Source organism: Podarcis erhardii (assembly GCF_964252035.2).
Source record: "Podarcis erhardii genome assembly, chromosome: 17".
Classification (NCBI taxonomy): Eukaryota; Metazoa; Chordata; class Lepidosauria; order Squamata; family Lacertidae; genus Podarcis; species Podarcis erhardii.
Window position 1 is genome coordinate 29284795 of NC_138515.1, and position 27043 is coordinate 29311837.

Sequence of the window (27043 nt, forward strand, 5' to 3'; positions counted from 1 at the left end):
CTCTCCATGGTTTTAAGTTTGGTAATAAGTTGCAATTCAGCAGCTTCTCTTTCCAGTCTATTTCTGAAATTCCTTTGTAATAGTACAGCTACTTTGAGATCTTGTATAGAATGTCCTGGGAGATTGAAGTGTTCTCCTACTGGTTTCTCTGTCTTGTGGTTCCTGATGTCTGATTTGTGTCCGTTTATTCTTTGGCGTAAGGTTTGGCCTGTTTGTCCAATATAGAGAGCTGAAGGACACTGTTGGCATTTGATGGCATACACAATGTGGGTGTTTGCTATGGATGGGTGTTTGCTTTCGATTCTTCAAAATAGCCACCAATGTTCCAATGTTTTTATAGGAGTTTGCTTTTCCCATGCCACAGCAGCACAGAGAGGATGAGCATAGCATTGTCCATGCTTTATAAAGCCGTTAGCATTGTAAAGGCCTTCTCTCTCTCTCTCTCTCTCTCTCTCTCTCTCTCTCTCTCTCTCTCTCACACACACACACACACACACACGCAACACACACACTCACTCTCAATCAGCAAACTTATATCAAATGTGCACAGTGGCAGAAATCCTTGTACTATTGGGACAGTTTCATTGGATAAAACCCGGCATATCTGTGCTTGGGGTTTATGCCTGGTGTCCTTTTTATTAGGCACCTTTTCCTCACAAAAAATGTAAATAGTTCTTCCTTTGGGACTGAGCTTTTATATTGACTGTGGCATCTTCAGCTTTGCAGTCAGGTTTGGGCAACGCATCTGTCCCCAATAGTGAGACACTGCGCAAGGTTGAAAGAGGATCCCGGATAGTCACAATTGTGCCGCAGGATACAAAGCTCATTTTGCAGGTGAGTGCTCTCCATCTATGCTTATGGCTCAAAGCACCTTATTTGTTGCATGGTGGTGGTCGTGGTGAGGAGAAATAACTGGGCTACGCAAATGGAATAATTGTGCCATGTAGCTCTTGGCTGGAGTGTCTCATTCATAAATCAGGTTAGATAGATTATTATTTGAATGATTTCCCATAAAAAGAACTAGCTTGCTGAGGAAGAAGTGAGGCTGCACCCTTCTCCCTCATGTGCTAGTATTACAGTATAGAAATGGGACGCGGGTGGCGCTGTGGGTTAAACCACTGAGCCTCGGGCTTGCCGATCATAAGGTCGGCAGTTCGAATCCCCGTGACGGGGTGAGCTCCCGTTGCTCTTTCCCAGCTCCTGCCCACCTAGCAGTTCGAAAGCACGCCAGTGCAAGTAGATAAATAGGTACCACTGCGGCGGGAAAGTAAACGGCATTTCCATGCTCTCTGGTTTCCATCATGGTGTCCTGTTGCTCCAGAAGCAGTTTAGTCATACTGGCCACATAACCCAGAAAGCTGTCTGTAGACAAATGCTGGCTCCCTCGGCCTGAAAGCGAGATGAGCACTGCAACCCAATAATCGTATTTGACTGGAGTTAACCATCCAGGGGTCCTTTGCTTTTACCTTTATAGAAATAAAAATATGGGGCAGACATTTTGCACTTGTTTTTTAATGTCCCCATAGCTCCAGCTATTTAGACACTTGCTAAAAATATATATATTTTTCACCAAGCTTTCCTTGAATATGTCCACTTTTGCAAAATCCATTTATTCGATTACTGAAGGCTGTGCCAAGTGGCTGCGAAAGGGAAGGGGGGCTGTTCATGACTCCTCCCTCTGCTATTGGCAATAAGCAATTGTGGTGTTAGCAGCAAGGACGGCAAATTTATGTTGGGATTTTTCTGCAGATGCCGAGAGGAAACTTGGAAACCGTTCATCACCGTGCCCTTGTTTTGGCCCAAGTCCGCAAGTGGCTGGACTGGTGAGTCAAGTTGATGGGACATTGGGAGCAATTTGGGACATCTGTCTTCCTCTTTCGAATGACTTACCATCATTCTGCCTGTTCCTGCCAGCCTCCAGTTTAAAGAAGCCTTTGAATGCATGAGGAAGCTGCGAATCAATCTCAACCTCATTTATGACCACAATCCAAAGGCAAGTTTGAGCAAACCTGTTGTCAGCGTTGCTCAGAGTGCATCTGTTTGGGGAGAGGGCCTGAACATCACAAATCCTCGCAGCGAGTTGATGGCTGTTAGCACTGTCACCCAGTTAAAAAAATATTAACTGATAAATCATCTAAAACTCATATAGTTTATCAATTTAAATTTCCACAAGTGTAAAAACAGTTGTTCTGTTACAATAGCAGACTTTCTCCATCTATAATGCTAGGGGTGTTCCGTATCTCTTGACTCAAGTTAGGAGATCGGGAAATATTATTTCTGCACCATGGCACACGGAAAGTTAGATAAGGTCTCCTCCAAATGCCATTTCTGATACCAACCCACGTTGAGTGAGGATTTCCCAGGTTTATCCATCCTAAACCATCTGGACTGCTTTGTTAGATGGGCTGTGAAAGGCCATTTCAGCATGAAATTTGCTTTGAGTTTCTTCTGCCTATTTATAATTGGTCCACAAATTTAAGAGGTTGATGTGAAGTTAACAGGACTTGGTTTCGTTTCAGGTTTTCCTGGAAAATGTGGAAACATTTATAAAACAAATTGATTCAGTGAGTTTTATCAACTTGTTCCTCACAGAGCTGAAGTGAGTATTGCTTGGTTAATGTGTAAAGACCAAGAGGTTGACAGCACCTTATACCTGGGTGCTGTATTTGAATGCAAAATGGCTTTGTGTGGGGCAGCTGGAGAGTGGAGTGCTTAACCCTCTCCCCAGCTCTCATTTTTCCATTTCAGAACTGCCCCTCTAAAGTATTTTCTCTCCTGGAGCAGAAAAAAAGTTTCTCTTAATTTCCCCCATCTTGAAGCTGTTCTGCTTTTTCAAAAGCAGGGCACTGTTGCACACATTGGCACAGCCTTCGTCAACCTAGTGCTCCCCAGATGTTTTGAATGACATGGGAGTTGTGGTCCAGAACATCTGGAGGGCAACAGGTTGGCAAAGGCAGCATTCGGGTGTAGCACACAGTTAGTTCCTGAGGAAGTTCTTGTCCTACAAGTCTTTCGATTGCTCTCGTTTCCTTTTCACTTTCCTTTCAGCGTTCAGTCTGTCTATATGGGCTAAGGTAACAAAGGTGGAGGAATCGGATATTTTGGATGAAACTTGATGTGTTTACATATATTTTTTGAGGACTGGTTGAGAGGGAGTTCCTACTCCTATAAACATGTACAATCAGACAGCTGACTGAGAGGGAGAACTCTGTGCAAAACAAATTCTGCATCAAGTAAAGGCAAATTTTGCAATCTGTACATTGTGCAGATTAAATTTGTTATATTTTCTTTTCTTTTTGCACCATTGTCATTATTTTATGCAAAATGTATTCTGATTTGCCTGTATGGAGAAGGCAAGTAAAATTCCAACCTCAGTCACTTGAACCCTTCTGGTTTCTAAGATTTCATTATGCCATTCCCACACATTTTCAAGTACTGTATTTTTTGCTCTATAAGACTCACTTTTTCCCTCCTAAAAAGTAAGGGGAAATGTGTGTGCGTCTTATGGAGTGAATGCAGGCTGCGCAGCTATCCCAGAAGCCAGAACAGCAAGAGAGATCGCTGCTTTCACTGCGCAGCGATCCCTCTTGCTGTTCTGGCTTCTGAGATTCAGAATATTTTTTTTCTTGCTTTTCTCCTCCAAAAACTAGGTGTGTCTTGTGGTCTGGTGCATCTTGTAGAGCGAAAAATATGGTATATTTTTGCCGACTTAAGGGCTAGAAATTTGTATGAAAAATAAAATCCAAAATGCCAATTTTTTGAGTCAGTCTTGTTGCATGATGTGTTTATCCTGTGTACATTTTGGTATCGTAGATGGCACTGAGACCTAATTTCTTTGTTTATGTGCTCCTTCCTAGAGAAGAAGACTACACAAAGACTATGTACCCACCTATGTACCCACCTCTAGAGTCTACCAATGTCTGTGAGCTTCACAATTCTGATGGGAAAAAGGTTAACCTCATCTGTGATGCAATGAGAACAGCCATGGAGAACATCAGTACTACCAAGTATTCAACATATCATTCTAGAATACCTCTGTATATAGAAGCCATAGAACCCTGATAGAACTCTGATAGGAGTGCTGGGTCTATACAGAAAGGAAGGAGCTTGACTCTTAATAACAGGACTACCAGATCACCAGAGTTGTGAGGAAGGAGGAAATTTATTTCCCCCCGCATCCACCAAAAATCCTCAGAGCTTGGGGTTCAGGGTATGTGGGAAGAGGAGGGAATGCAGCTTCCGACTTAAGGAGTGGTGAGTGTTTCCTCTCTCCTTTCTCAGGGTCTAGAGCAGGGTTTCCCAAACTTGGGTCTCCAGCTGTTGTTGGACTACAACTCCCATCATCCCAGTGGCCAGGGATGATGGGAATTGTAGTTCAAAAACAGCTGGAGACCCAAGTTAGGGAAACCCTGGTCTAGAAACTGTGACTCCTTATGGTGCCAGTAAGAGGAGCAGAATTGGCTCTTTCCATTTGCTCTTTTCATTCCAATTTACTTCAGTCTCTTGGACAGAAGGGCCAGGGAGTTGGTGAAATAATTTTCAACCCAGACTTCCTCTCTATCCCTTTAAAAACAGCTTCTTTGCTAAAAAGGGGTGTGGGGTGTTATAGGAGCTGAAGAAAGGAGCTAGGCATCTAAATATCTTCTCTTGCACTTTTAAGCAAAATGGGAGAAATGAACAACTACCTAAAGTCCAGAGGTTTTAACACCCATCTTTCCCCCCTGTCCTCTTTAGATACTGTTTGTCCATACTGACCTCTCATGTGAAAAAGAGCCCCCCAGAACTGGAAACAGCTCTGCAGAGAATTCGTCAACTTCGAGGTACATTATTAGGGTTGAATTGATTGGACACATGTTATGGGGCTTAAAACTGGTGGAGGTGGGGTCTTGTAAAGGTTGTCAGCAGTATCTGCATTTAGCAGGGGGTGTTTGGGCTCATGACTCACTCCTTTGGAGTTTCACCAAATGCTGGACTCATGTTTCCAAGATTTTTTTTTAAGGAACAATGACGGCAAGAAACTTGCTTATTGTACAGTAAAGCTCAGTTTCTCATGCAATTAATCTGTGCTGATAGTGCTTGCTTGTTAAACAAGTCCATATGTTTCTGTGCAACATCTTCTTTAGACATCATCTGATTCAGCAGTCGCCTTTTGAAAGTCTTTTTAATAATAATAATAATTTTAAACTGCAGAGCAACCTTCAATAACTGCTGGATCTGTGAGTGCAGAAGAAGCTCTCAAATACCTGCTGTACTTGGTAGATGTCAATGAGTTGTACGATCATTCTCTGGGGACATACGATTTCAATTTAGTCATCATGGTTGCTGAGAAGTCTCAGAAGGTAATTTTGTGTTTTGTTTTCCCATAGCCTATCTACTGCCCTGTCCTAGATGTTGGAACAAAAATAAAATAAAATTTAAAAAATCACTGCTTTATCAAAATGCTCTCTCAAGGGGAGAGCCAGTGTGGTGTATGATAAGAGCACTGGACCTAAGACCTGGGAGACCCAGATTCGAATTCCCAGTCACTGCCTCTCAGCCTAAGTTGTTGGAGAAAAAAGTGGTATATAACTGCAAAATACACTCCCAAGAATTGCTTCTGCTACCCAAGCTCCTCCGCTGTCAATGGCTGTATGCACACTAAACCTTTTAAAGTACGACCGGAGCGCATTCCTTTCATCAAAGAATTCTGGGCACTGTAATTTACCCATCAAAGAATTACAAGTCCCAGCAGCGCTTAAGAAACTACAGTGCCCAGAATTGTTTGAGGGAGGAAATGGGCTTTAAAAGGTACAGTGTATACACAGCCGTAAGCATACAGGGTTGTCCATTCTGTGCAGTTCCTACAGATCACACCTGTTTCTTAGTGCCAGTTCTTCTTTGCCTTCATTATCCTTTGCCTCATTTTCCCACGCTGCTGTTTAAATTGTCTGTGGCAATCTCTCCCCAGCCTGGTGCCCTCCAGATATTGTTGGACTGCAACTCCCATCATCCCCAACAATTGGCCATGCTGGCAGGGGCTGCTGGGAACTAGAGTCCGGCAACATCTAAGGCTGGTCTGTGGTGACCCAAGTGGGGTGTCTTTGGAGAGTGTTCATGATGTTCCTTTGTCAGAAGTTGAGTCATGACATGAACAAAACCACCTGCGTCTTCTCAATGAATTGAATAAAATGACAGTGGGGACAAAAGAGGCCGAGAAAAGTGAGAGCCCCCAACCCCCCCCAAAAAAAAAGAAGGGAAGGAAGAAAAAAAAGGAGACAACATATTCATTAGAAAAAGTGAATGAGTTTACAACAAGAACACAAATTTTCTGAAAATAGAATGTGTCCTTTGACACAACAACAAGGCAATTAGTTTCTGCTCAGATCTAGACTGCATTTTGTGGGGAGACTGTTCAAGCTGCCGTTCCTTTGACAACTAGGCAACTGAAGCTCATGCCTTTCAAAAATAATTATTTTTTAATACCCTCTTTTTTTGGCAGGATCCTAAGGAATATCTCCCATTCTTAAACAAACTTAAGAAAATGGAAAACAATTACCAGAGATACTCTATAGATAAATATTTGAAGAGGTATTCAAAGGCTCTTCATCATCTCAGCAAATGTGGTAGGTACCCTGGCTGTGTGGTTTCTTGGGGGGCGAAGATTCTTTTTGCCGCATCTTATATTTTCTGGTAACTATAGCTGATTACCCAACAATAGTGGCTTCATAAACTGATTATCTGAATGCAGCCAACATTTTCAGGATTTTTTCTTCCTGTCCACCCTCAAGAGACTGAATGCTGGGCTAAATAGACCATAGATCTGAGCCTACGTATCTATATTTAATTTTTTTCCTTTTGGAATAACTGGGGCTATAACTTGCTCCCCACTTGTGATGGCCTGGGATTCCGATTCAGAGGATGAACCAGAGGAATCCCAGCCTGCACAGGAGTCCCCGCCTCCAGGGCCGGCTGAACTGGGGCAAGGCCTAGATGCTGAAGAGCCTGCACCTGTGGCAGAGCACCAGGAGCTGGCCCCAGGTGAAACCCTTCTGGCCCCAGAGGGGCTTGAGGACTCAGTGGCTACAGGTGAGCCTCCTCCAGGGCCCAGTAACCCTTCGGCCTCTCCTGATCTGCAGAGGCTTAGGGCAGAGAGGCGAAGGGAACTGGTTGCTCCCAGGAGGAGTGCTCGCCTTAAGGCCAGAGGAGGCGGGGCTCCTGGGGGCCGGGACCGCCCCTGGCCTTAGAAGAGGATAAAAGCCCAGTCAGCCCGGTCCCAGGTTGCGGGAGCAACGTCGTTGTTGGCTTTGGACCTTCCTGTGTTCCTGATCCCTGCTCGGCCTCCTGTTCCTGACCATCCGGTGTTCCTGTACCCTGCTCGGCCTCCTGTTCCAGCGTTCCTGTTCCCCGCCCGGCTCTCCGCCTCGGACCTCGCCCCTCTTCGTGTGGACTCAGACTACGCTCGCGGTACCTTTCCCCCGGGTCCAGCACACCACTCCTCTCTCTCCAACTAAGATTTTTATGTTTGTCCTCAGGTAGCTCAAAAGTTTTGCTTTCACACTAGGACTTGCCTAGCCAAACCCCACTCTAGTCAGCCCAGATTGGCTTCTGTAGTTATGCTTTCTTCCCAAGAAAGTGTATTTTGCTTCCCCTTCAGGGCCAGAGCATTTTTCAGAGTTCCTGAACTTGGTGGTGGATCAGAACTTATTTAATGAAGCCTTGAAGCTATACCTGCCAGACACCCAGGAGTACAAGGTGTGTGAAATACTTTCCCCATTGTTGTACCTTTTTCTTAGTACAGTGGTACCTCGGGTTAAGTACCTAATTCGTACTGGAGGTCCATTCTTAACCTGAAACTGTTCTTAACCTGAAGCACCACTTTAACTAATGGGGCCTCCCCCTGCCGCTGCCCCGCACGAGCACAATTTCTATTCTCATCCTGAAGCAAAGTTCTTAACCCAAGGTACTATTTCTGGGTTAGCGGACTCTGTAACCTGAAGCGTATGTAACCTGAAGCGTATGTAACCCGAGGTACCACTGTACTACAGTGGTGCCCCGCAAGACGAACACCTCGCAAAACGGAAAACCCGCTAGATGAAAGGGTTTTCCGTTTTGGAGGCGCTTCGCAAAACGGATTTCCCTATGGGCTTGCTTTGCAAGACGAAAATGTCTTGCGAGTTCCTGCGGGGTTTTTTCCCTTTCCCCCCCCTTTTCCTAAGCCGCTAAGCCGCTTATCAGCTGATCCGCTAAAAGCCGCTAATAGCGCTAATCCGCTAAGCTGTCAATGGGCTTGCTTCGCAAGATGAAAAAACCGCTAGACGAAGAGCCTCACGGAACGGATTAATTTCGTCTTGCGAGGCACCACTGTACTTTATTACTTGTGAGAACAGGCTGCTCTACTGCAGTGATAAAAGGCAGGTTGCAGGCTAGACGTTGGCCAATAACTTACTCCAAACCACTTCATCAATTTAAAAGCCAAGTCCCTTTTTCCTGTAGTGTGAACAGCTCTTCCTGCATATCAGTTAACTCAGTGGCTTCTCCTTCATGGTTTTATAAAGTTTTATTTCTAAAACAAGAAGTAAAATAACAGTTGCGCACACCATCATAGCCTGTTATGCACAAGGTTCAACATTTAGTCAAGAGTCTCTGTGTGTGTGTTTTTTGTAATTCTGTTTCATTGGCTTAAAGAACATGTACAAAAAACAAACAAACAAACAGGAAACAACAAAATGGAGTACTGTAAGCATCATGTTTCATTACAAATCCTAAAGAAGTATCACATGATAGAATTAGCAGGTAGAAATGAAATCACTGAGAACATAAGGTCTCTTAGTCTGTCTTCTTGAGTCTCCCCAGAAGGAGACATGGGTGATTGGAGCTAGGAGAGTTATGGTAAAGATTTAGAAAAATAGTAGATGAGAGGGAACCAAACAACAATTTCTCTTTCTGAGCCACCCACCTTATTACCCTCAGATTTGCGTGGGCCATACTATGATATTTAACCTGTTTTGTCCAGCGCTCCTCAAGTCAGTGAATAATAATAATAATAAATGATAATAATAATTTATTATTTATTCCCCTCCCATCTGGCTGGGTTTCCCCATCCACCCTGGGCGGCTCCCATAGAATATTAATAATAAAAAAGCGATAAAACACCAAACATTACAAACTTCCCTAAAGAGGACTGCCTTCAGATGTCTTCTAAAAGTCAAAAAGTTGTTTATCTCCTTGTCATCTGATGGGAGGGTGTTCCACAGGGCAGGCGCCACTACCGAGAAGGCCCTCTGCCTGGTTCCCTGTAACCTCACTTCTCGCAGTGACGGAACTGCCAGTGCAAAGTAGCCATCCCTTCCCCAACTCCAATTTCTTTACATTTCTGCCTTGCAGACTGTTAGCTATGCTTATGGAGAACACTTGATCCAGAAGCATCTCCCTGAGCAAGCGGGGCTAATCTTCTTCCGCTGCGGTGCATTTGAGAGAGCGCTGGATGCCTTTTTGATCAGCGGTAATTGGCAGCTGGCCCTGACAGCAGCCGGCGAGCTTTGTTACACCGAAGACAAGCTGGCCAATCTGGCGAGGAGCATGGCAGGTGAGCATTCTGAAATGCATGCGGCCTCTCCTTTGTGCTGCTCCAGGGTTGCCACCTGTCCTCTTTTTCCAGGACACGTCCTTCTCCTCAGCAGTAAAATTTCTCTCCAGGTGGATTTTTTCAAGTTGCCAAAATGTCTCTGGCTATACAGTGGTACCTTGGTTCTCAAACTTAATCCGTTCCGGAAGTCCGTTCCAATACCAAAGCATCCCAAAGCCAAGGCTTTCCCATAGAAAGTAACGCAAAATGGATTAATCCATTCCTAAAACAGCAATTTAACATGAATTTTTCTATCTAATGAGATCATTGGCCCATAAAATGAAGGCAATAAACAATGTACTGCAGTCACACAATCAATCAATTCAGTAGCTGAAGTGGCTTCCACGCAGTCACAAAAATAAACAAAAAAGAGCCGCAAAAACAAAAATGCTAAATAAATAGCAAAAACAAACAAACCTAAGTGTAACACTCAAAATGGAAGTGTGGCACTCAAATCATCAGCATAACACTCAAAACAGAAATGTGGCACTCAAAACGGAAGCTTAACACTCAAAACGGAGCACATTTGGCTTCCGAAAAACGTTTGCAAACCGGAACACTTACTTCCGGGTTTGCAGTGTTTGGGTTGCAAGCTGTTTGAATACCAAGGTGTTTGAGAACCAAGGTACCACTGTACTTTTTGGATGAGACATTGACATAACTGGTGGTTGAAGTCTTGCTTTCCCACAAAGGAAGATTGGCAAATTAAGTTAATGGAGTACATGGAAATGGCTAAATTAACTGGGAAACTTAGAAATCAAGATGACAACAAATATAAAAAACAATGGGAAATGTTTATTGCGTATTTACAGAAGCAATGTATGCAAGTTAATATATTAGCAGGATTTTTTTATTTAAAAAACCCCCACTTGTAATGTTATATATAATGTGTAAACTTGGAGGTCATTAGAGATGAATATTTTATTGACATTCGTTAATGAAGATAATACAAAGGAACCAGGGGATGGAGTGGAGGAAAATTGAGGGATTCAAGTAATCCTATAATGTGGATTTAAAATCGATTGTTTATATAGTTGTTTTAAATGTTTTAGCTTATGTGTGTTTTTTAATGCAATGATTTTATTTTTATTTTTTGTGGAAAGTGTGTGTGTGTGTGTGTGTGTTTGTGTGTGTGTTTGTGTTTGTGTGTGTGTGTGTGTGTGTTTGTGTGTGTGTGTGTGTGTGTGTGTGTGTGTGTTTGTGTGTGTGTGTGTGTGTGTGTGTGTGTGTGAGAAGACTTGCTTTCCTCTTCTCTTCACCTGCCCCCCTGAGCAATATATCACAGCTTCTATAGCCTACATATAGTTGGGGTATTTAAAATGAGAGTTGTCATAGCATCCACTTTTTTGCTCTTCAAAATATAGCAACCCTACGTCCCGGCTGCAGGTTAGATCCATAACATGGCACCTGGCCTGTGTCTCTTGTACGCTCAAGGCCTGTTCAGATTATGCATTCTGCCCGAGCTTCTAGTTGGGAAGAGATGGGAAGGAGGCCTCAGGCCTGGGTGCCCTCCTTCCCTCCACAGAATATTGGATTTCCTGGTTTGTTTTCTACTTTCTCTTAAGGGAGAGTTGGGAGCATGATAGCCTGAGGGCCATTCTCAGTCTTACCCAGAATTTAATCCTGACAGAAGATCACAGAAGAAGCCCTTGGAAACCAAAAGGAGTTTTGAGACAGAGCACCCTGAAGTTAGATCAAGAAAGACAGGATCTTAAAAAGCAGAGACATCACCTTGCCGACAAAGGTCCATATAGCTACAGCTTTGGTTTTCCCAGTAGAGATGTATGGAAGTGAGAGCTGGACCATAAAGAAGGTTGACCGCCGAAGAATTGATGCTTTTGAAATATGGTGCTGGAGGAGACTCTTGAGAGTCCCATGGACTGCAAGAAGATCAAACCTCTCCATTCTTCAGGAAATCAGCCCTGAGTGCTCACTGGAAGGACAGATCCTGAAGCTGAGGCTCCAAGACTTTGGCCACCTCATGAGAAGAGGAGACTCCCTGGAAAAGACCCTGATGTTGGGAAAGATGGAGGGCGCAAGGAGAAGGGGATGACAGAGGACGAGATGGTTGGATAGTGTTCTCGAAGCTACCAGCATGAGTTTGACCAAACTGCTGGAGGCAGTGGAAGACAGAAGTGCCTGGTGTGCTCTGGTCCATGGGGTCACGAAGAGTCGGACACGACTAAACGACTAAACAACCCGGAAGTTGGAAATAGTACAGCATTTCAAATGCCCTGCACAGCCAACTTTCCTCCCATGTTATCTGCTTCCCTTCCCTTCTTTGCCATTCTCAGTTTTTGCCAAACCTCCCCCCTACACACACACTGCTGAATTCCTTGAAGCCCAAATAGTGAGACCAAGTATTCATTAATGCAGATTCAATCCGTGCGGCAGTTTTGACTTGCATAAGTCTGTACAAAGAGTGGGGTTGCTATGGTGCAGAAATTTATATGCCAGTTACACTTCGTATCAGGATGCTGTTGTTTATATCATTTAACCAGGCAATATGAATGAATGGAATCCCCTGCTGCTGCTGCTGCTGCTGACTCGATCTAATTTAAGGACTGGCGTCTTTAATTAACGGGGATCACATACAAGGAGGAAATCAGAAGCCGCAATATATTAAAGCAATAACCACAGGCAGGGTTTATTTTACAAAGAAGTGTTTCTTTTTTCTTCTCTCCCCCCCCCCAAAAAAAAATTAAATTAAATTCTCTTCTTTCTTTCAGGGAAATTTGCTGAAAAAAGAAAGTATGCAGATGCAGCAATACTCCTGGAACAATATGCCAAGGTATAGCCTAAATTTCAGATGAAGGGCAGTACGGTGGTACCTCAGGTTGCATACGCTTCAGGTTACACACTCCGCTAACCCAGAAATCGTGCTTCAGGTTAAGATCTTTGCTTCAGGAGGAGAACAGAAATCGTGCTCCGGCGGCACGGCAGCAGCAGCAGGAGGCCCCATTAGCTAAAGTGGTGCTTCAGGTTAAGAACATTTTCAGGTCAAGGACAGACCTCCGGAACGAATTAAGTACTTAACCCGAGGTACCACTGTATACAAATTTGATAATAATAATAATTTCTCTTCTTCCACCCCTGCTGCTTGTTGCTCAGATTCCCAGGTTACTACCCCTGTGTCTCTTTGTGCTGTCTGGCCTGGGTTCTAAAGACAGCCATTATGGTACAGTGGTCAGGGTGTCAGACTAGGACCTGGGAAACAGGGGTTTGAATCCCCACATAGCCACAAAGCTCCCTGGTTTACCTCAGGATAGTCCCTGCATCTCAGACAAACCTACCTTACAGGGTTGTTTTGAGGATAATAGAGGGGGCGGGAATGATGTGTGCCATCTTCAGCTTCTTGGAGGGTAGGCGGGATATAAATGAAATACATAGTGCAATAATTGGCCAACTAACAACCAGTGAGCTAGATCCTGCCCCCGGCAAATTAAAATCAATGTGTGTGAGAAATGTTCAGTACTCCCATTTACCTTCCAGTGTAATTATATTCTGTAGTTTGTTATACTTTCCCTCTAGGATTTTGTTTGTAAAGCCCTGACTGTTGTGCACGTCATCATAATTCTTAAGTTTATTAATCACTTTGCTTTTTTTTTTTTTTTTTTGCTTTTTATATGCTCTCTTATTTTACCACTATCTGTAAATTGCTTTAAAATTGTTTTTGACAAAGTAATAATCATAAACGAATAAGAATAAAAATGTGCATTCCACCCTCGAGACCATTTCATTGTAACTATCCAACCTCCCAAAATTTCAACACCTCTTGCAATGATTTGACCCCTCTCCGTTTTAACAGTCAAAATTCTGCAAACACCCTCCATATCTCCTCAGAATCATTTCTCCTGCATATTCCCCGTCTTACCTTAATGGCACGTGTTAATTTATCATTCTTAGCTATATCCCACACCTCTTTATACCATTCTTCCATTTTATATTCTGCTTGCCCCTTCTACTTCCTAGCTATCATAATGTGTGCAGCTGTCAATAAATTTGTGAGCAAGTCCTTCATAGTCTGCGAACCTTCCACTCCATCGTAAATTGATAATAATGCTACCTTTGGACTTTTGGTCAGCTTTAACCCAGTGATTTCTGTTGTCTCCTTAAACACACTTTGCAAAAAAAAATAATAAAAATGTACATATTTACACCCTCACCACATGTGAACATAATTTCCTGTTTTCTGTAAATCGCTTTGAGGCATGTGTAAAGCGACAAATAAACATAAAAATAGAAGGCAGAAAATGCTTTGCTTCCCTTTTTCCAGGATTATGAAGAGGCCATCCTTCTTCTCCTGGAAGGGACCACTTGGGATGAAGCCCTAAGACTGGTGAGATCCTTCAAAACATGAACCCATTTTCGCTACCTGCCTGTTGAACGAATTTGTGTTTGTCACTCAAGAACAACCTTGATGTGGGCTTTTATGTCCCTTCTCTTTTTCCTCTGTCTCCCAGATTTACAAATATAACAGGACTGACATTCTGGAGACCAACTTCAGACCATCTCTGCTGGAAGGTAAAACTTACCACTTCATGTTTGCTGGAATGCTCTCAGAAGTGCAGGGCTGCTGGGATTCCCGATGTTCTAGGAAGACAGGGATACTGGGGTGTGGGACTCTACTGGTCCGAGATCAGCACTTGTGCAAGGATATTGATAAATGTTGTCTTGGTATGCAGAAGCAACTTCAGACTGCAGGTGGGAAATTGTGTGTTCAAATGTTTCCTTTGTGCAAAGCAAACCTTCCTGTGCATGGAAAGCTAGTCCATCAGAGATGACTAGACTAGAGAACTGTTTCAAGATGAAATTCTGCCTTCTCTTTTAGTGGGGTTGGGTAGGATTCAGCCTTTTTAATGTTAGACAAGCACTTTTAGGTAATTTCCCCCCTTGTTTTTTCTTTTCTTTTTTTAGCAATAGTTTTTATTGGTTTTACAAAATAGATCACACAATTAACATTTAAAAACATTTTTTTAAAAAATAAAACAAGATTCTTCCGAATCTTGGAACTTCCCTCCTCCCCACCCTGGGTCCTTTGAATATCTTTTTTATATATATAAAATTTTATTAATTTTCCAAAAATAACAAACTTATACAATAACAATATATATCCATTTCCAAATATTTAAAGAGTCGACTTCCCCCTAAACCCTTCCTTGGTTACTTTGTGTTTCTTCACACCGCATGACCTCTGTAGAGGGCCTTTAAATATCTTAATCAACTGCATATTATAGTTCATCCGCATTTTAGTCCTCCAATATATCCAAAGCCTTTGTAACGTTGCAAGAGTTATTCAAAGCCTGCCAAAGTGTTTACTGTGTTCTTTTAAATATAATTGATATTTGTCCCATTCTCTATTGAAGTTTTGATCCTCCTGGTTTCTGATTTTCCCAGCCAATCTCACCATCTCTGCATAGTCCAAGTAGCTTCATCTGCTGGTCCGCCTATTCCCTTGTTTTTTCAGTGTATTTGGTTCTCAAATGATTTGCATTTTATGGGTTTGTGTAAGCCACTTTGAGAGACACCTTTCTGAAAAGCAATGAATAAATGTAAAAAAAAAAAAAAAAAAGACCATGATTGTATTGATACGCTAGCTTTCTGGGTGCCAGGATAAGGTGCGTACACCTGGGAAGATTCACCTTGACAACCTGCCTTAAGATTGTACAGCGCTGTCTCCTTGATACAGTGGTGCCCCGCAAGACGAACGCCTCGCAAGACGGAAAACCCGCTAGACGAAAGGGTTTTCCGTTTTGGAGGTGCTTCGCAAAACGAATTTCCTATGGGCTTGCGTCGCAAGACGAAAATGTCTTGGGAGTTCCTGCGGGTTTTTTTCCCCTCCCCCCTTTTTCTAAGCCACTAAGCTGCTTATCAGCTGATCCGCTAAGCCGCTTATCAGCTGATCCACTAAGCCGCTTATCAGCTTATCCGCTAAGCCGCTAATGGGCTTGCTTCGCAAGACGAAAAAAACGCAAGACGAAGAGACTCGCGGAACGGATTCTTTTCGTCTTGCAAGGCACCACTGTATGGGGTTTTTCCTTGCTTAGACAAAGTTTTTAATGTGCCTGCGTCAGTTTTACTGCAAAATGCTTCTTCCCCTGTTGTCGCCCTCAATAGTTCAGAAAAATCATTTGGCGTTCCTGGAGACTCAGAAAGCAGCATTTTCTTGCCATCAGAAGCGCCTTTCTGTGGTCAGAGAGCTGAAGCAGCAAGCCCGGAATGAGATGCTGGGTATGCAGTGGTCTTGTGTTCCTGTCACAGATTAGCTCCTGGGCTCAAGCTGGGTTTTGAGATAGACCTAGTCATGTCAGATAAAGCTATCAATGGCTACTACTCATGCTGCCTCCAGGTTCACAGGCAATATTATCTCCTGAATGCCTGGTGCTAGGAATAAACAACTGGGTGGAGAGGGTCGCTGTTGCCTCTATGCCATGTTCATAGGGAGTCAGTGTGGTGTAGTGGTTAAGAGCGGTAGACTCGTAATCTGGTGAACCAGGTTTGCTTCCCTGCTCCTCCACATGCAGCTGCTGGGTGGCCTTGGGCTAGTCACACTTCTCTGAAGTCTCTCAGCCCCACTCACCTCACAGAGTGTTTGTTGTGGGGGAGGAAGGGAAAGGAGAATGTTAGCCGCTTTGAGACCCCTTCCAATAGTGATAGAGTGGGATACCAAATCCAAACTCCTCTTCTTTTTCAGCAGCTTCCCAGAGGCTTATGGGTGGTCATTGTTGGGAAGAGGAGGCTGAACTGGATAAGCCTTATAGCAGCAAGGAGTCAGTGTATGTTCTTATGGACTAGCACCATGGAGGCCAAAGTTTGAATTGCAGGTCTATGATTATATCAAATCAATTTCGTCCCAGGTTCAAATCATGGCTCACTTCTGGAGCGACTTTGCAAAGTCACTCTCTCCCTGCTTTTGGGCTTCCCTTTGTGAGATGGAACAGCAATAACTAGCTGTCTGGCAGAATTGTTTTGGAGAAAAAGGCCCGTCAGAGATTGCCAGGTGTCATAGAAATACTGTTGTGGCGAGGATTTAGGAGGTGGTATGGGGGATGTTTTGTTCCTTCTCCTCCTGATCCAAGTGACTGACTTTTGCAGATCTCGAATTGCCAAACTGCCCAGAATCGGATCTCTTTTCTGATGCCAGCAGCATGGTGACAGCTAGCAACGCCAGTTCCAAATACACTCACAGTAACTCGAGAATATCTGCGTATGTACTTTGCCCTCACATCAGCTTTTCAATGGCCTGGTTCAAGTGGGAAGGTTTGGAATTATGTTTGCACAAATGGAGGTTGTGCCTGGTTCTCTTTTGCAGATCCCATTTATTTGATCATCTGCATTAGGGCTTTGATCACCAAGCAGACCAAAAAGTAATTGCTTCATCCATGCAACATTTTAACCTGAACGGTTGCCTAATTTCACCTGTAAGGAACATTGTTTTCAGAAGTATATGTGTAATTTCAATGTTACATCTCTCTTCGCGTTTTATGTGTTGTGCTGATAACAACCAAGCACACGCACTCTGTAAGTGTGAAAGTATTGCTGTTAGGTGGTACTGAGTTTATAATTAACTCAGTCTGACTATTTACTTGGGTTGTATGGTTAAACACATGCTCCCCACTTGCAGACCTGTGGTGCCCTAATAATAATAACAACAGCAATAATAATAATTTATTATTTCTACCCCGTCCATCTGGCTGGGCTTCCCCAGCCACTCTGGGCAGCTTCCAACAAAATATTAAAATGCAGTAATGCATCAAACATTAAAAGCTTCCCTAAATAGGGTTGCTTTTAGGTGTCTTCTAAAAGTCTGGTAGTTGTTGTTCTCTTTGACATCTGGTGGGAGGGCGTTCCACAGGGTGGGTGCCACTACCGAGAAGGCCCTCTGCCTGGTTCCCTGTAACTTGGCTTCTCGCAGTGAGGGAACCACCAGAAGGCCCTCAGAGCTGGACCTCAGCATCCGGGTAGAACGATGGGGGTGGAGACGCTCCTTCAGATATACTGGACCGAGGCCGTTTAGGGCTTTAAAGGTCAGCACCAACACTTTGAATTTTGCTCGGAAACATACTGGGAGCCAATGTAGGTCTTTCAAGACCGGTGCTATGTGGTCTCGGCGGCTGCTCCCAGTCACCAGTCTAGCTGCCGCATTCTGGATTAGTTGTAGTTTCCGGGTCACCTTCAAAGGTAGCCCCATATAAATACATAAGATGGGTGGGTCGTCATTGCTCTCTCTTGCACAGATTTCAATGATCCTGCCTTTCTTTTTACCCCAGACATTGAATCTTCAGTGGTGGTGGGAAAATAGAGGGATAGGTTGAAACAAGAGGTTGAAACTAAAAGCTAGTTCTCACTTAAATAGTAAAACCGTCTTGTCCAGGGTTTCCCAAAATTGAGTCTCCAGCTGTTTTTGGACTACAACTCCTATCATCCCTAGCTATTAGGACCAGTGGACAGGGATGATGGGAATTTGGTAGCTGGAGACCAAAGTTTGGGAAACTCTGCTTGAGGCTATACCATTTCAGCCTGCCTGTAGGCGCACATGATGGAATACTTCTTCTTGCCCCCCTATTCCTAAAACCAGTATCCTTTCACATAAAAAACTAGCACAGCCAGACCACAGGTTCTAGCTTCTTCCTAAAATGCTAACTTTCCACAGTACATGTGGAGGCATTGACAACAAAACCAAGCTCTCCTCAATCTGCCTTTCCATTTATGGTTTCCCTCTTATTTCCTCCTCATAAAACAGGGTTTTCCCTCCTCAAATTTGGGTCCATCACTGTTGTTGGACTACAACTCCCATCATCCATGACCACAGGTCCTGCTAGCTAGGGATGATGGGAGATGTAGACCAACAACAGCTGGGGACCCAAGTTTGAGGAGAAAAATCCGCCCCCCAAAGAACTCCAGCTTCACTGTTGTGTGTAGATGTTTCATGGCATTTCATCTATTGTAGACGCTCGTCAAAGAACCGTCGCAAGGCAGAGCGTAAGAAACACAGCCTCAAGGAAGGGAGCCCCTTAGAGGACGTTGCACTCCTGGAAGTTTTAGGGGAAATAGTCCGGAGTGTTGACAATCTAAAAGGTTAGTCACTGAGGTTCTTCGAACTTTGGATGCCGTCTGAAGGAAGAGGCTCAGAACCGATTCTGAAAAAGCCTGGGTTCGGGGGAAGGAGTGGGGAACGGGACCCCCACAAAGAGCAAGGAATTAACAATTTCTAGAGAGAGTTTCTAAATGCAGTGGCTTTGAATTATAGGCTGCCTTCATTAATGGATAAGCCTAAATGGCAGAATGACCAATAACAAAGTGAGTAAAACAAAAATGCTTGAATACTGGAGTACTGAAGCCAACGTTCATGTCGCTGCTGGAGAATTCTGATTTAAAGCTACTCTGAAGAGGTTAACAATGAAAACCTGACACAGGCTAGCTAACTCCCATGAAGAAGCCTGAATTCTGAGGTGTTGAACTTTCTCTCTGTTATTCAATATTCCCTGAAGATGAGCTTCTGACATGTCAGGACATAGTCCTTTACAGTGGTACCTCGGGTTACATACACTTCAGGTTACATACACTTCAGGTTACAGACTCCGCTAACCCAGAAATAGTGCTTCAGGTTAAGAACTTTGCTTCAGGATGAGAACAGAAATTGTGCAGTGGTGGCACAGCGGCAGCAGGAAGCCCCATTAGCTAAAGTGGTGCTTCAGGTTAAGAACAGGTTTCAGGTTAAGAACAGACCTCCGGAACAAATTAATTACTTAACCCGAGGTACCACTGTATGTTAAAATAATAGTGATACCCACATCCCCCCTTTTTTTTTCTTGGTTTGCCTTCATCACTAGAATACATTCCCAACACATTTAACTTATTAAGTAGACGTAGGAAAATATATTAAATGTTTGAAGTGCCAGAGCCATTGACATATTTGGCCTGAACATTAAAAGTTGTTTGCTTCTTATTGATCAATAGTGTACAAGGCAGTTTGCTCTTCCTGCCTTTACATCTCATCGAGCAAAAGGCTCCTATTGTTGTTTCTTAAAAGGAAACCTGAATATTCAGGGATGGGGATTGGAATGTCCCTGAGGGAATAGGTCCTGCAGAGACCCCCAGACCCTTTTAGTTTCCAGAGGAAAGGAATAGGGGCTCATTTTGTGCGGGCCCAAGAGAGAGGGGGATTCTGTGGAATAAATAATAATAATGTATTGTTTATACCCCGCCCATCTGGCTGGGTTTCCCCAGCCGTTCTGGGTGGCTTCCAACAGAATATTAAAATACAATAAACTATTAAACATTAAAAGCTTCCCTAAATCTTGTGGTATTTCCAGGCTGGGTTTGGAGGGCAGAGTAGCATCTTTGTGTATTATCCCCCACAATTAAAGAATTTCAGTTTTGACTTATAATAACTGGGTCGGGGGGCTTTCATTTCTTCCCAAGGTGAGATACACAGCCTCTTAAAGCATCTCGTCCTCTTTGGCTATGATGGGCGAGCCCAGGAGTTGCAGCAAGCCTTTGAGGAGACCCTTCGCTTGGTGGAGCAATCCCTCCTTGAAATCTGGACACCAGATCTGCAGCAGATCCCAGCCAACTCGGTACAAATTTAACTGAGTAATCACTACCTTGCCTTGTCTGCTTTTGCTTTTAGCACAAGGGGCTTAAACGCTGCTGGCAGCCTTGTTGGTTCATTACTAAGACTGCAGCTAACCACTTTTCATTTTGAAGAAAAAAAAGTAGTCACGGGGCTCTGACCCTGCATGCTCTCCCAATTATCATGGTGCTGACAAGCAAGGACTATCCAGAGGGAGCAATTACCGTATTTTTCTGTGTATAAGACGCCCCCATATGTAAGACGCCCCTTATTTTGGGGGACTCAAATTTAAGAAAATGGGAGGGAGGTGGCTCAGAGTTGTTGAACTTTTTTGGGGGGGGATGCCAAAAATCGCTCACTCCCACACAGCAGAAAATCAGGCTCTCATCTGTCCTCTTGCCGGCAGAAGCTGCCAATAACCCACCGTATTGCCACAGCGTCAACCAATCAAGACCAGCCCTTGACGCACGCAGCAACCAATAACACGCCCGATAGCTGCTGACAGCCATGGCAGCAACCAATCAAACGACCACCCTATGCACTATCCATGTATAAAACGACCCCCACTTTTTAGGGTTATTTCATTGTTAGACATAGACCTGATTGACGTAGCGTTAAGCCAAACGATGACTTTGAATGACTATATCAATATGCCGATTCGAAGAGAGGAGCCTGCCAGCAATTTGTTTCTTCCTGGTCATTTTTGTGCTGTGCTGTGCTGTGCTGTGCTGTGCTGTGCTGTGCTGTGCTGTGCTGTGCTACGCTACCCAGGGCTAAACCATGGTTTGGCTTGGCTCAGCATATAGTGTGAACCAGGACTCAGCTCCAGACAAACCATGAGCTGTAACCCAGACCTGTTCTTGGGTTTATAGCTCGTAATCTGTCTGGAGGAGTCAAACCACGAACCTGGGTTCAAACATAATGTGGAGCAAAACCACAGCTTAGCCCTGGGTAACATGGTAGCAGTAGGGCTCACTAAACCGTGGCTGGGCTTAGCATTGCATGTTTAGTGAGCCACAGACTAATTGCTCCACTTGCCTATCCTTGCAATTTTAGATCCTGGGTCCTAATTCAACCGCCAATAGCATAAGCGCTGCCTACAATCAGCAAAAGACAATGGCTCCAGCATCACAAGGTGGGTGAGAGAAATTATACACTACACAAATCAATTGTTACTGTGATTGAATTCAGCATTTAATTTCTGTATACATATAGGTGAAAGCTTGTTTGACTGGAAACCCTCTAATCCCAAAGGATGTGGAGGAAGCTGCTTCTGATTTTGAAAGCTGAGGGAACACACTCTATACATACTCAGAGGCACTATTCTTTATTTCTTCATATATTCCTGAGCTGGCTCCTAGCATTCAAAATGGGTTCCGGAGCTGATCCCCTACTGATTATGTTCTGTACAGATTATGTACAGATTATGTACAGATTATGTTCTGTTTCTATAAAAATCCTGATAAGTAAATAAAACAATTCATACCATGTAATTTCATTATCGATAATGCTTGGTTTTATTGGTATTTGTAATGAATATTTGATATTATGTAAACCACACAGAGTTTTTTTGGTGATTAATCTTGATGAAATACGGTTACCAGGAGGCATACCATTCAGTAAAGTTCCAGAAACCATCTGTGCTGATCACAAAGCAATGAGATTAAAAACGGGAATGCCAGATTTTTATACTCTTCATTGATTCATTTTAAGTATGCCTCCAATAGCAGGTGGAATGGTAGGAATCACAAATTTCCTTCTCTCCCCCCCCCCCTTTTAAAAAATGCTATTGTGCGGTTTCGGCATTTGCACCTCCTTTCAGTTTCTGAACAGTGGCGTAGCGTGGGTTGTCAGCACCCGGGGCAAGGCAAGTAATTTGCGCCCCCTAACCTGTGGATTTTAGTAGGGGCAGAGAGCTGCGAGTGTGAGCGCACCCCCCCCCCATGTTGCGCCCGGTGCGGCCGGCCCTCCCTGCACCCCCCACGCTACGCCACTGTTTCTGAATTCCCCATATTACATGTAAAATGCATTTGCTCGCCTGCTTATTTTTGTCTATAATTATTAGTATTGTCTTTTGTTTCCCCCCCTCTCCCAGATCCTGAATTCTTTATACCTCCCAAACTCAACAAAAGCATCCAGTGGAAACTGAACCTTCTCCAATAATCCAGACCCTGAAGCTGTTAGATGGACTGAGCGCCTGTATTTCTGTGTCTTCAGATTCTGAAATATGTGCCTTCTCCAGATCTTGCAGCTGATCATGTATCCTGAAGTGACAAGCGATTGGCAGGCCAAAGTCAGTGCTGACCAACCTTGTTACATAGCTCTGAGTTATGGGCTGCCTTCCTCCCTCCTCTTTTCTCCTGCTGCTGAGTTCAGATGGATTACCTGGACAACCAAACACAAAAGCCTCTGCAAAACAAGCAGGCAACATCTGTTTATTTAAAATGGTTGCCTCAAAACAACATTTTTTTGCTCTTTGGTCCCTTTGTTGGCAGTGGATATCACAAAAAGATCTTTTAAAACTTGAAAGCAGACCTGCGCCTTAGCTGCATTGTGGTTTTCTAGGCTGAATGGTGACTTCTCTGTGTGTTTTAAGGACACCCAACTCAAACTCAAATACGGACATCAGTTACCCTGCATAGCAAAAGTGAAGCTTTGTAATTCCCTCAAGAGCACAGCACTCCTCCTGGTACAACCACACCACAGCTGTATCAATTGAGTATCTGATGGTGGATTTTCATACGCTAACCTTGAAATACCATTTTTTGACAAAATATTTATAGGAGCTACCCCTTTTTTCTCAAAATCAAGGAGAAAGAGGGGCTAATAAAGTTTCATTGTCACCTTTTCCCATTCTGGGTCTCTATATCTTTTGGTTCTTCTGTTCTTTGTGAACAAACTTTAGTACCTGCATTTTCCTTTTTTTGGAGGGGGGGAAATCTCCATGGAAAAGCTGATGAATCAATGGAGCACATAATCCTTTTATGGAAAGATGTTTTCTAGTAGCAAAACTAAAACCTTACACTAAGTATTTGTTTGTGTGGTTTTTTTAAAATTTAAAAATAATACTAATATTTTTATATCGCCTTCACGGTACTCCAGGTGGCATTCATGGGATTCCCTTGTGCTCTCTCATCCAGGCACTGCCTAGATCCAAGCTGACTTAACTTCAGCAAAGTGGCTGCATTATGTTCCCTCTGACTACACCTGGGGACACCTGTTTTGATTGGTGCCTGCAGGTAGTCCTTGTCTCCAGGTCCGTAATAAATGAAAAACATATACCGTATTGGCCCAAATATAAGCCACACTTTTCCCCCCAATTCCAACCGTGAAAAGTTAAAGTGAGGCTCTTATTTGTGACCTTACGGTATGCAGTCAGGAGCGCAGGGCAAACAGTGCCAGGAGCGTGGTGAAGTGGTGCCTGCCCCACACATTGTCCCCCCCCCCCGTCCTCTCCCCTAAGGCCAGGAAAGGAAAGAGCATGGAAGGGGAAGGGCCGCCGCAACACAGCGCCCCCCTCCCGCCCCCACCAGGAACAGCCAGGAGCAGCGAGGAATGGAGCGGCTTATATTCAGGTATTTTTTTCCTTCTTCCTGCCCTCCAGTTTTAAAGCTGCAGCTTATATTTGGGCCAATACGGTAATTTAATGAAATCAAAACATGAGGCAGGGGGGCAGAATTATTAGAGGGACTTCTCTGAAGGTGGATAATTCTCTCTGCCCGCAATAAAAAGAAAACACACTTACTGAAAAGAGCAAAGTATGCCTCAAGTTTTTAGTTAAGAGTAGGGCTTTTAGCAACATAAATTCTGTGCATGCCTACTCAGAACCAAATTCCATTTAGTTCAATGGCATTTACTCCCAGGTAAGTGTGTGCGGGTGGCGCTGTGGTCTAAATCACTGAGCCTAGGGCTTGCCGATCAGAAGGTTGGTGGTTCAAATCCTCACGACAGGGTGAGCTCCCGTTGCTTGGTCCCTGCTCCTGCCCACCTAGCAGTTCGAAAGCACATCAAAGTGCAAGTAGATAAATAGGTACTGCTCAGGCGGGAAGGTAAACGGCATTTCTGTGCACTGCTCTGGTTTGCCAGAAGCAGCTTAGTCATTCTGGCCACATGACCTGGAAGCTGGCAGGGGACAAACACCAGCTCCCTCGGCCAGTAAAGCGAGATGAGAGCCGCAACCCCAGAGTTGTCTGCGACTGGACCTTATGGTCAGGGCAGTGGCGTAGCGTGGGGGGTGCAGGGGGGGCCGGCCGCACCGGGCGCAACATCTGGGGGGGCGCTCGCCACCTCTGGAGTCGCCGAAGAGCCTCAGGCACAGGCTGTAGCAGAGCCCCATGTCTTGCAGAACCAACGAGCTGTGCGCGCGTCCAGGCTGAAGGCGTCCGGCAGGCAGCGGCTCTCAGCGCTCGCCGCCGTCCCCGCACGTCAGGGCCGCAGAGGGCGCGCCAGGCAGCCCCTCCTCACAGCCCCGCCGCCGCCGCCGCAGCTGCTGGGCCATGTTGCATTTTCCTCGCCTCTCTACCCTCCTCCTCCTCCGGGCAAGCGTCGTCGTTTGGGCGGCAGCGCCAGCGGCAACTCGCCTCAGACCACCTGACACGGACCCGCCGCCGCTGCCGCCATGGCTACCTTACCGTAAATACCCCAGCCCAGGCAGCAGCAAGAAGAAGCTGGCAGCAGCGGCAGGTTAGGGGTTGGGGGCGCAAATTACTTGCCTTGCCCTGGGTTAGGGGGCGCAAATTACTTGCCTTGCCCCGGGTGCTGACAACCCACGCTACGCCGCTGGGTCAGGGGTACCTTTACCTTTACCTAAGTGTGTGTATAGGATTGCAGTGCTGGATTATGCCCGATTGTGTGCGTGTGCAAATGCTATATTGATATAGCAACTTTTAACCTTTGTTTGTTTCGCTCTGCACTGCTACTCTCGAGCTAGAAAAGGAGTAAGGCATCCCTGAAAGGAACACAACTTTTGACTAATTCACACTTAACACATTTTATAAATGAAAAGGCTCGTCCCTTTCCCCAAGCAAAAATATTTGAAAGGTGTTGGCTTAGCAGGCAATGTTTTCATGTTCAACTCCATTACCGTTTGGAACGTAAGGCAAAAATAATTCCAGTTTTCCGTTTCTTTTATAAGACAGAAATCCAGCCTGATGCTAAACTTGCTTCCCGAGAACGTGACGTAACTCACAACTGGATCCAGCAAGGCGGCCTTACCTGTGCCGCTTTGTGTCAAGAAATGGAGAATCACTTCGTTATAACTGCAGTGTTTACTATGGGCTTTTAATACAGGGAGAACGGAAAGTAAGCAGTCCATTAGTGCTCACAGATCAAGTAACTTTTTGATGGGTACTAACAGAAAAGCGGGTGTGAGACTTCTTTAGCCTCTCTGCATCTAGCTTGAGGGGTGTGTGTGTGTGTGTGTGTGTGTGTGTGTGTGTGTAAGAGTTTAATCAGTGGTGGGAGCTCAGAAACATTTCCTGTAGATGTAAAAAGGACCTCGTTCTTCATACTCTTTCCTATAAACCCAGAGCTGCTGGAAAGCCTTAAGGGAGGCCAAGATGGAGCCTCCGGTCCACACAGACGTTTTCCTCTCAGGGGCAGCTGATGAAATGGGGTTGTCATTTGGACACATTTTAATCAGCTCTCTCTGGAAGCGGTCAGCAAAGCCCTTAAGCATTGTACAGCCCCCACACAACAATATGTTCCCCATCAGGTTCTTTTTGAGAGTGACGTCGCACTTATTGAGGGAAGTCATGGTGAGGAGAGGCAGGCCCAGCTGCTGCGAGTTGATCAAGGACGGCTTGAAGAGTATTTCGGAGCACAGGAATCTCTCTTTGCCGATAATGATGGTTTGCCCGTCAGGAAGCTCATATTCCATCTCGTATTTCCTGGAAGGTGCTGTTGTCTCCTGTTGGAAGTCCACGGAAGTGAAGCAGTGGTTCTCTTTGATATCTTCCAGAATGGGCCAGTCTCTCTCTGTGAACAAGTTCACGGAGTCATTTAATAACTTCATGAGGTGTTGTGTGACATCGGACCCAGCGTAGTCGACCCTTTCAGTAATGCTTGGCATGGTGTAGCCTTCATAAATGGGGACCACATAGGAAACACCGTGGCCGCTCTCTACGACTAGACCCGACGTCTTGCCATAGGAATACATGGACAATCTAGATTGGTAAGCGATGTGCATGGCAGGAGTGCAAAAGCTTTCAAAGAGCATTTCTGCGTATTTTTCTCTGTTGGTGGTAGGGCTCAGGGGCGGATCAGATACTAGGACTGCGTGCTCCTCGGGCCGAATCTTCATCTCCTTCAGGAAAAGATGTTCCCACATGTCTTGAACAGTATCCCAGTCCACTATGATCCCATGTCTCAAAGGGTTCACAAGTTTCAGGGGTATTCCTGCATCTCGAAGTTCTCTGCCGACAAAAGTCTCTTTCCTGTTGTCTCCCGTTTTTGCCGTCTCTTGGATATGCTTACCCACAGTTGATGAGACCACATGGCTTGGCTTGAGTTCCCCAGCAAACCCACACTTGCAGGAGCCAGTGCCAATGTCTACAACGACAGCTCTGGTCTCCTTTACCGCCATCCTTGGAGTTGCCTCCCCTTCATCTCTAGCCCTGGCTGAACCAGGCCTCATAAGCGGCCCCCTCTTCATCGGCACGGAGCCAGAACTTGCACTTCCTCGGCTAGACATTTTCTGTCTCGTTTCTCATTTACGCCCATTCTCTAGGTGCTGGGCTCCATTTCAAACAAGCGGAGATGCCCACAGTGGGTTTCAGAACCTTCAGAACCTTGATGACACTGGCATTGTGCATTATGACATCACATTGCAGACGCAAGCAGGAAATGGTCATAATATGCGTCCG

The 27043-nt window shown here is 44.7% G+C and overlaps 2 protein-coding genes across 2 annotated transcripts in view; one reads left to right on the top strand and one right to left on the bottom strand.

The window, feature by feature from the left end:
• Positions 1–23028, top strand: part of ELP1 (elongator acetyltransferase complex subunit 1) — a 45952-nt gene extending 22924 nt beyond the window's left edge. The window contains exons 19-37 of the mRNA XM_081844810.1: positions 719–834; positions 1750–1823; positions 1915–1993; positions 2520–2599; positions 3858–4007; positions 4735–4820; positions 5191–5339; positions 6479–6602; positions 7634–7731; positions 9364–9565; positions 12334–12395; positions 13881–13943; positions 14068–14128; positions 15722–15835; positions 16700–16811; positions 18555–18682; positions 20030–20184; positions 21237–21315; positions 22276–23028. Of these exons, the coding sequence (XP_081700936.1) occupies positions 719–834; positions 1750–1823; positions 1915–1993; positions 2520–2599; positions 3858–4007; positions 4735–4820; positions 5191–5339; positions 6479–6602; positions 7634–7731; positions 9364–9565; positions 12334–12395; positions 13881–13943; positions 14068–14128; positions 15722–15835; positions 16700–16811; positions 18555–18682; positions 20030–20184; positions 21237–21315; positions 22276–22343 (2000 nt within the window). The 3' untranslated portion in view covers positions 22344–23028. The remainder of the gene's footprint in view (positions 1–718; positions 835–1749; positions 1824–1914; positions 1994–2519; positions 2600–3857; positions 4008–4734; positions 4821–5190; positions 5340–6478; positions 6603–7633; positions 7732–9363; positions 9566–12333; positions 12396–13880; positions 13944–14067; positions 14129–15721; positions 15836–16699; positions 16812–18554; positions 18683–20029; positions 20185–21236; positions 21316–22275) is intronic.
• Positions 23029–25442: 2414 nt separating this feature from the next.
• ACTL7A (actin like 7A) lies at positions 25443–26975 on the bottom strand. Its single transcript, XM_081845385.1, has one exon. The coding sequence runs from the start codon at positions 26869–26871 to the stop codon at positions 25645–25647; it is 1227 nt and encodes a 408-aa protein (XP_081701511.1). The 5' UTR covers positions 26872–26975; the 3' UTR covers positions 25443–25644.
• Between the last annotated feature and the right edge of the window lie 68 nt (positions 26976–27043).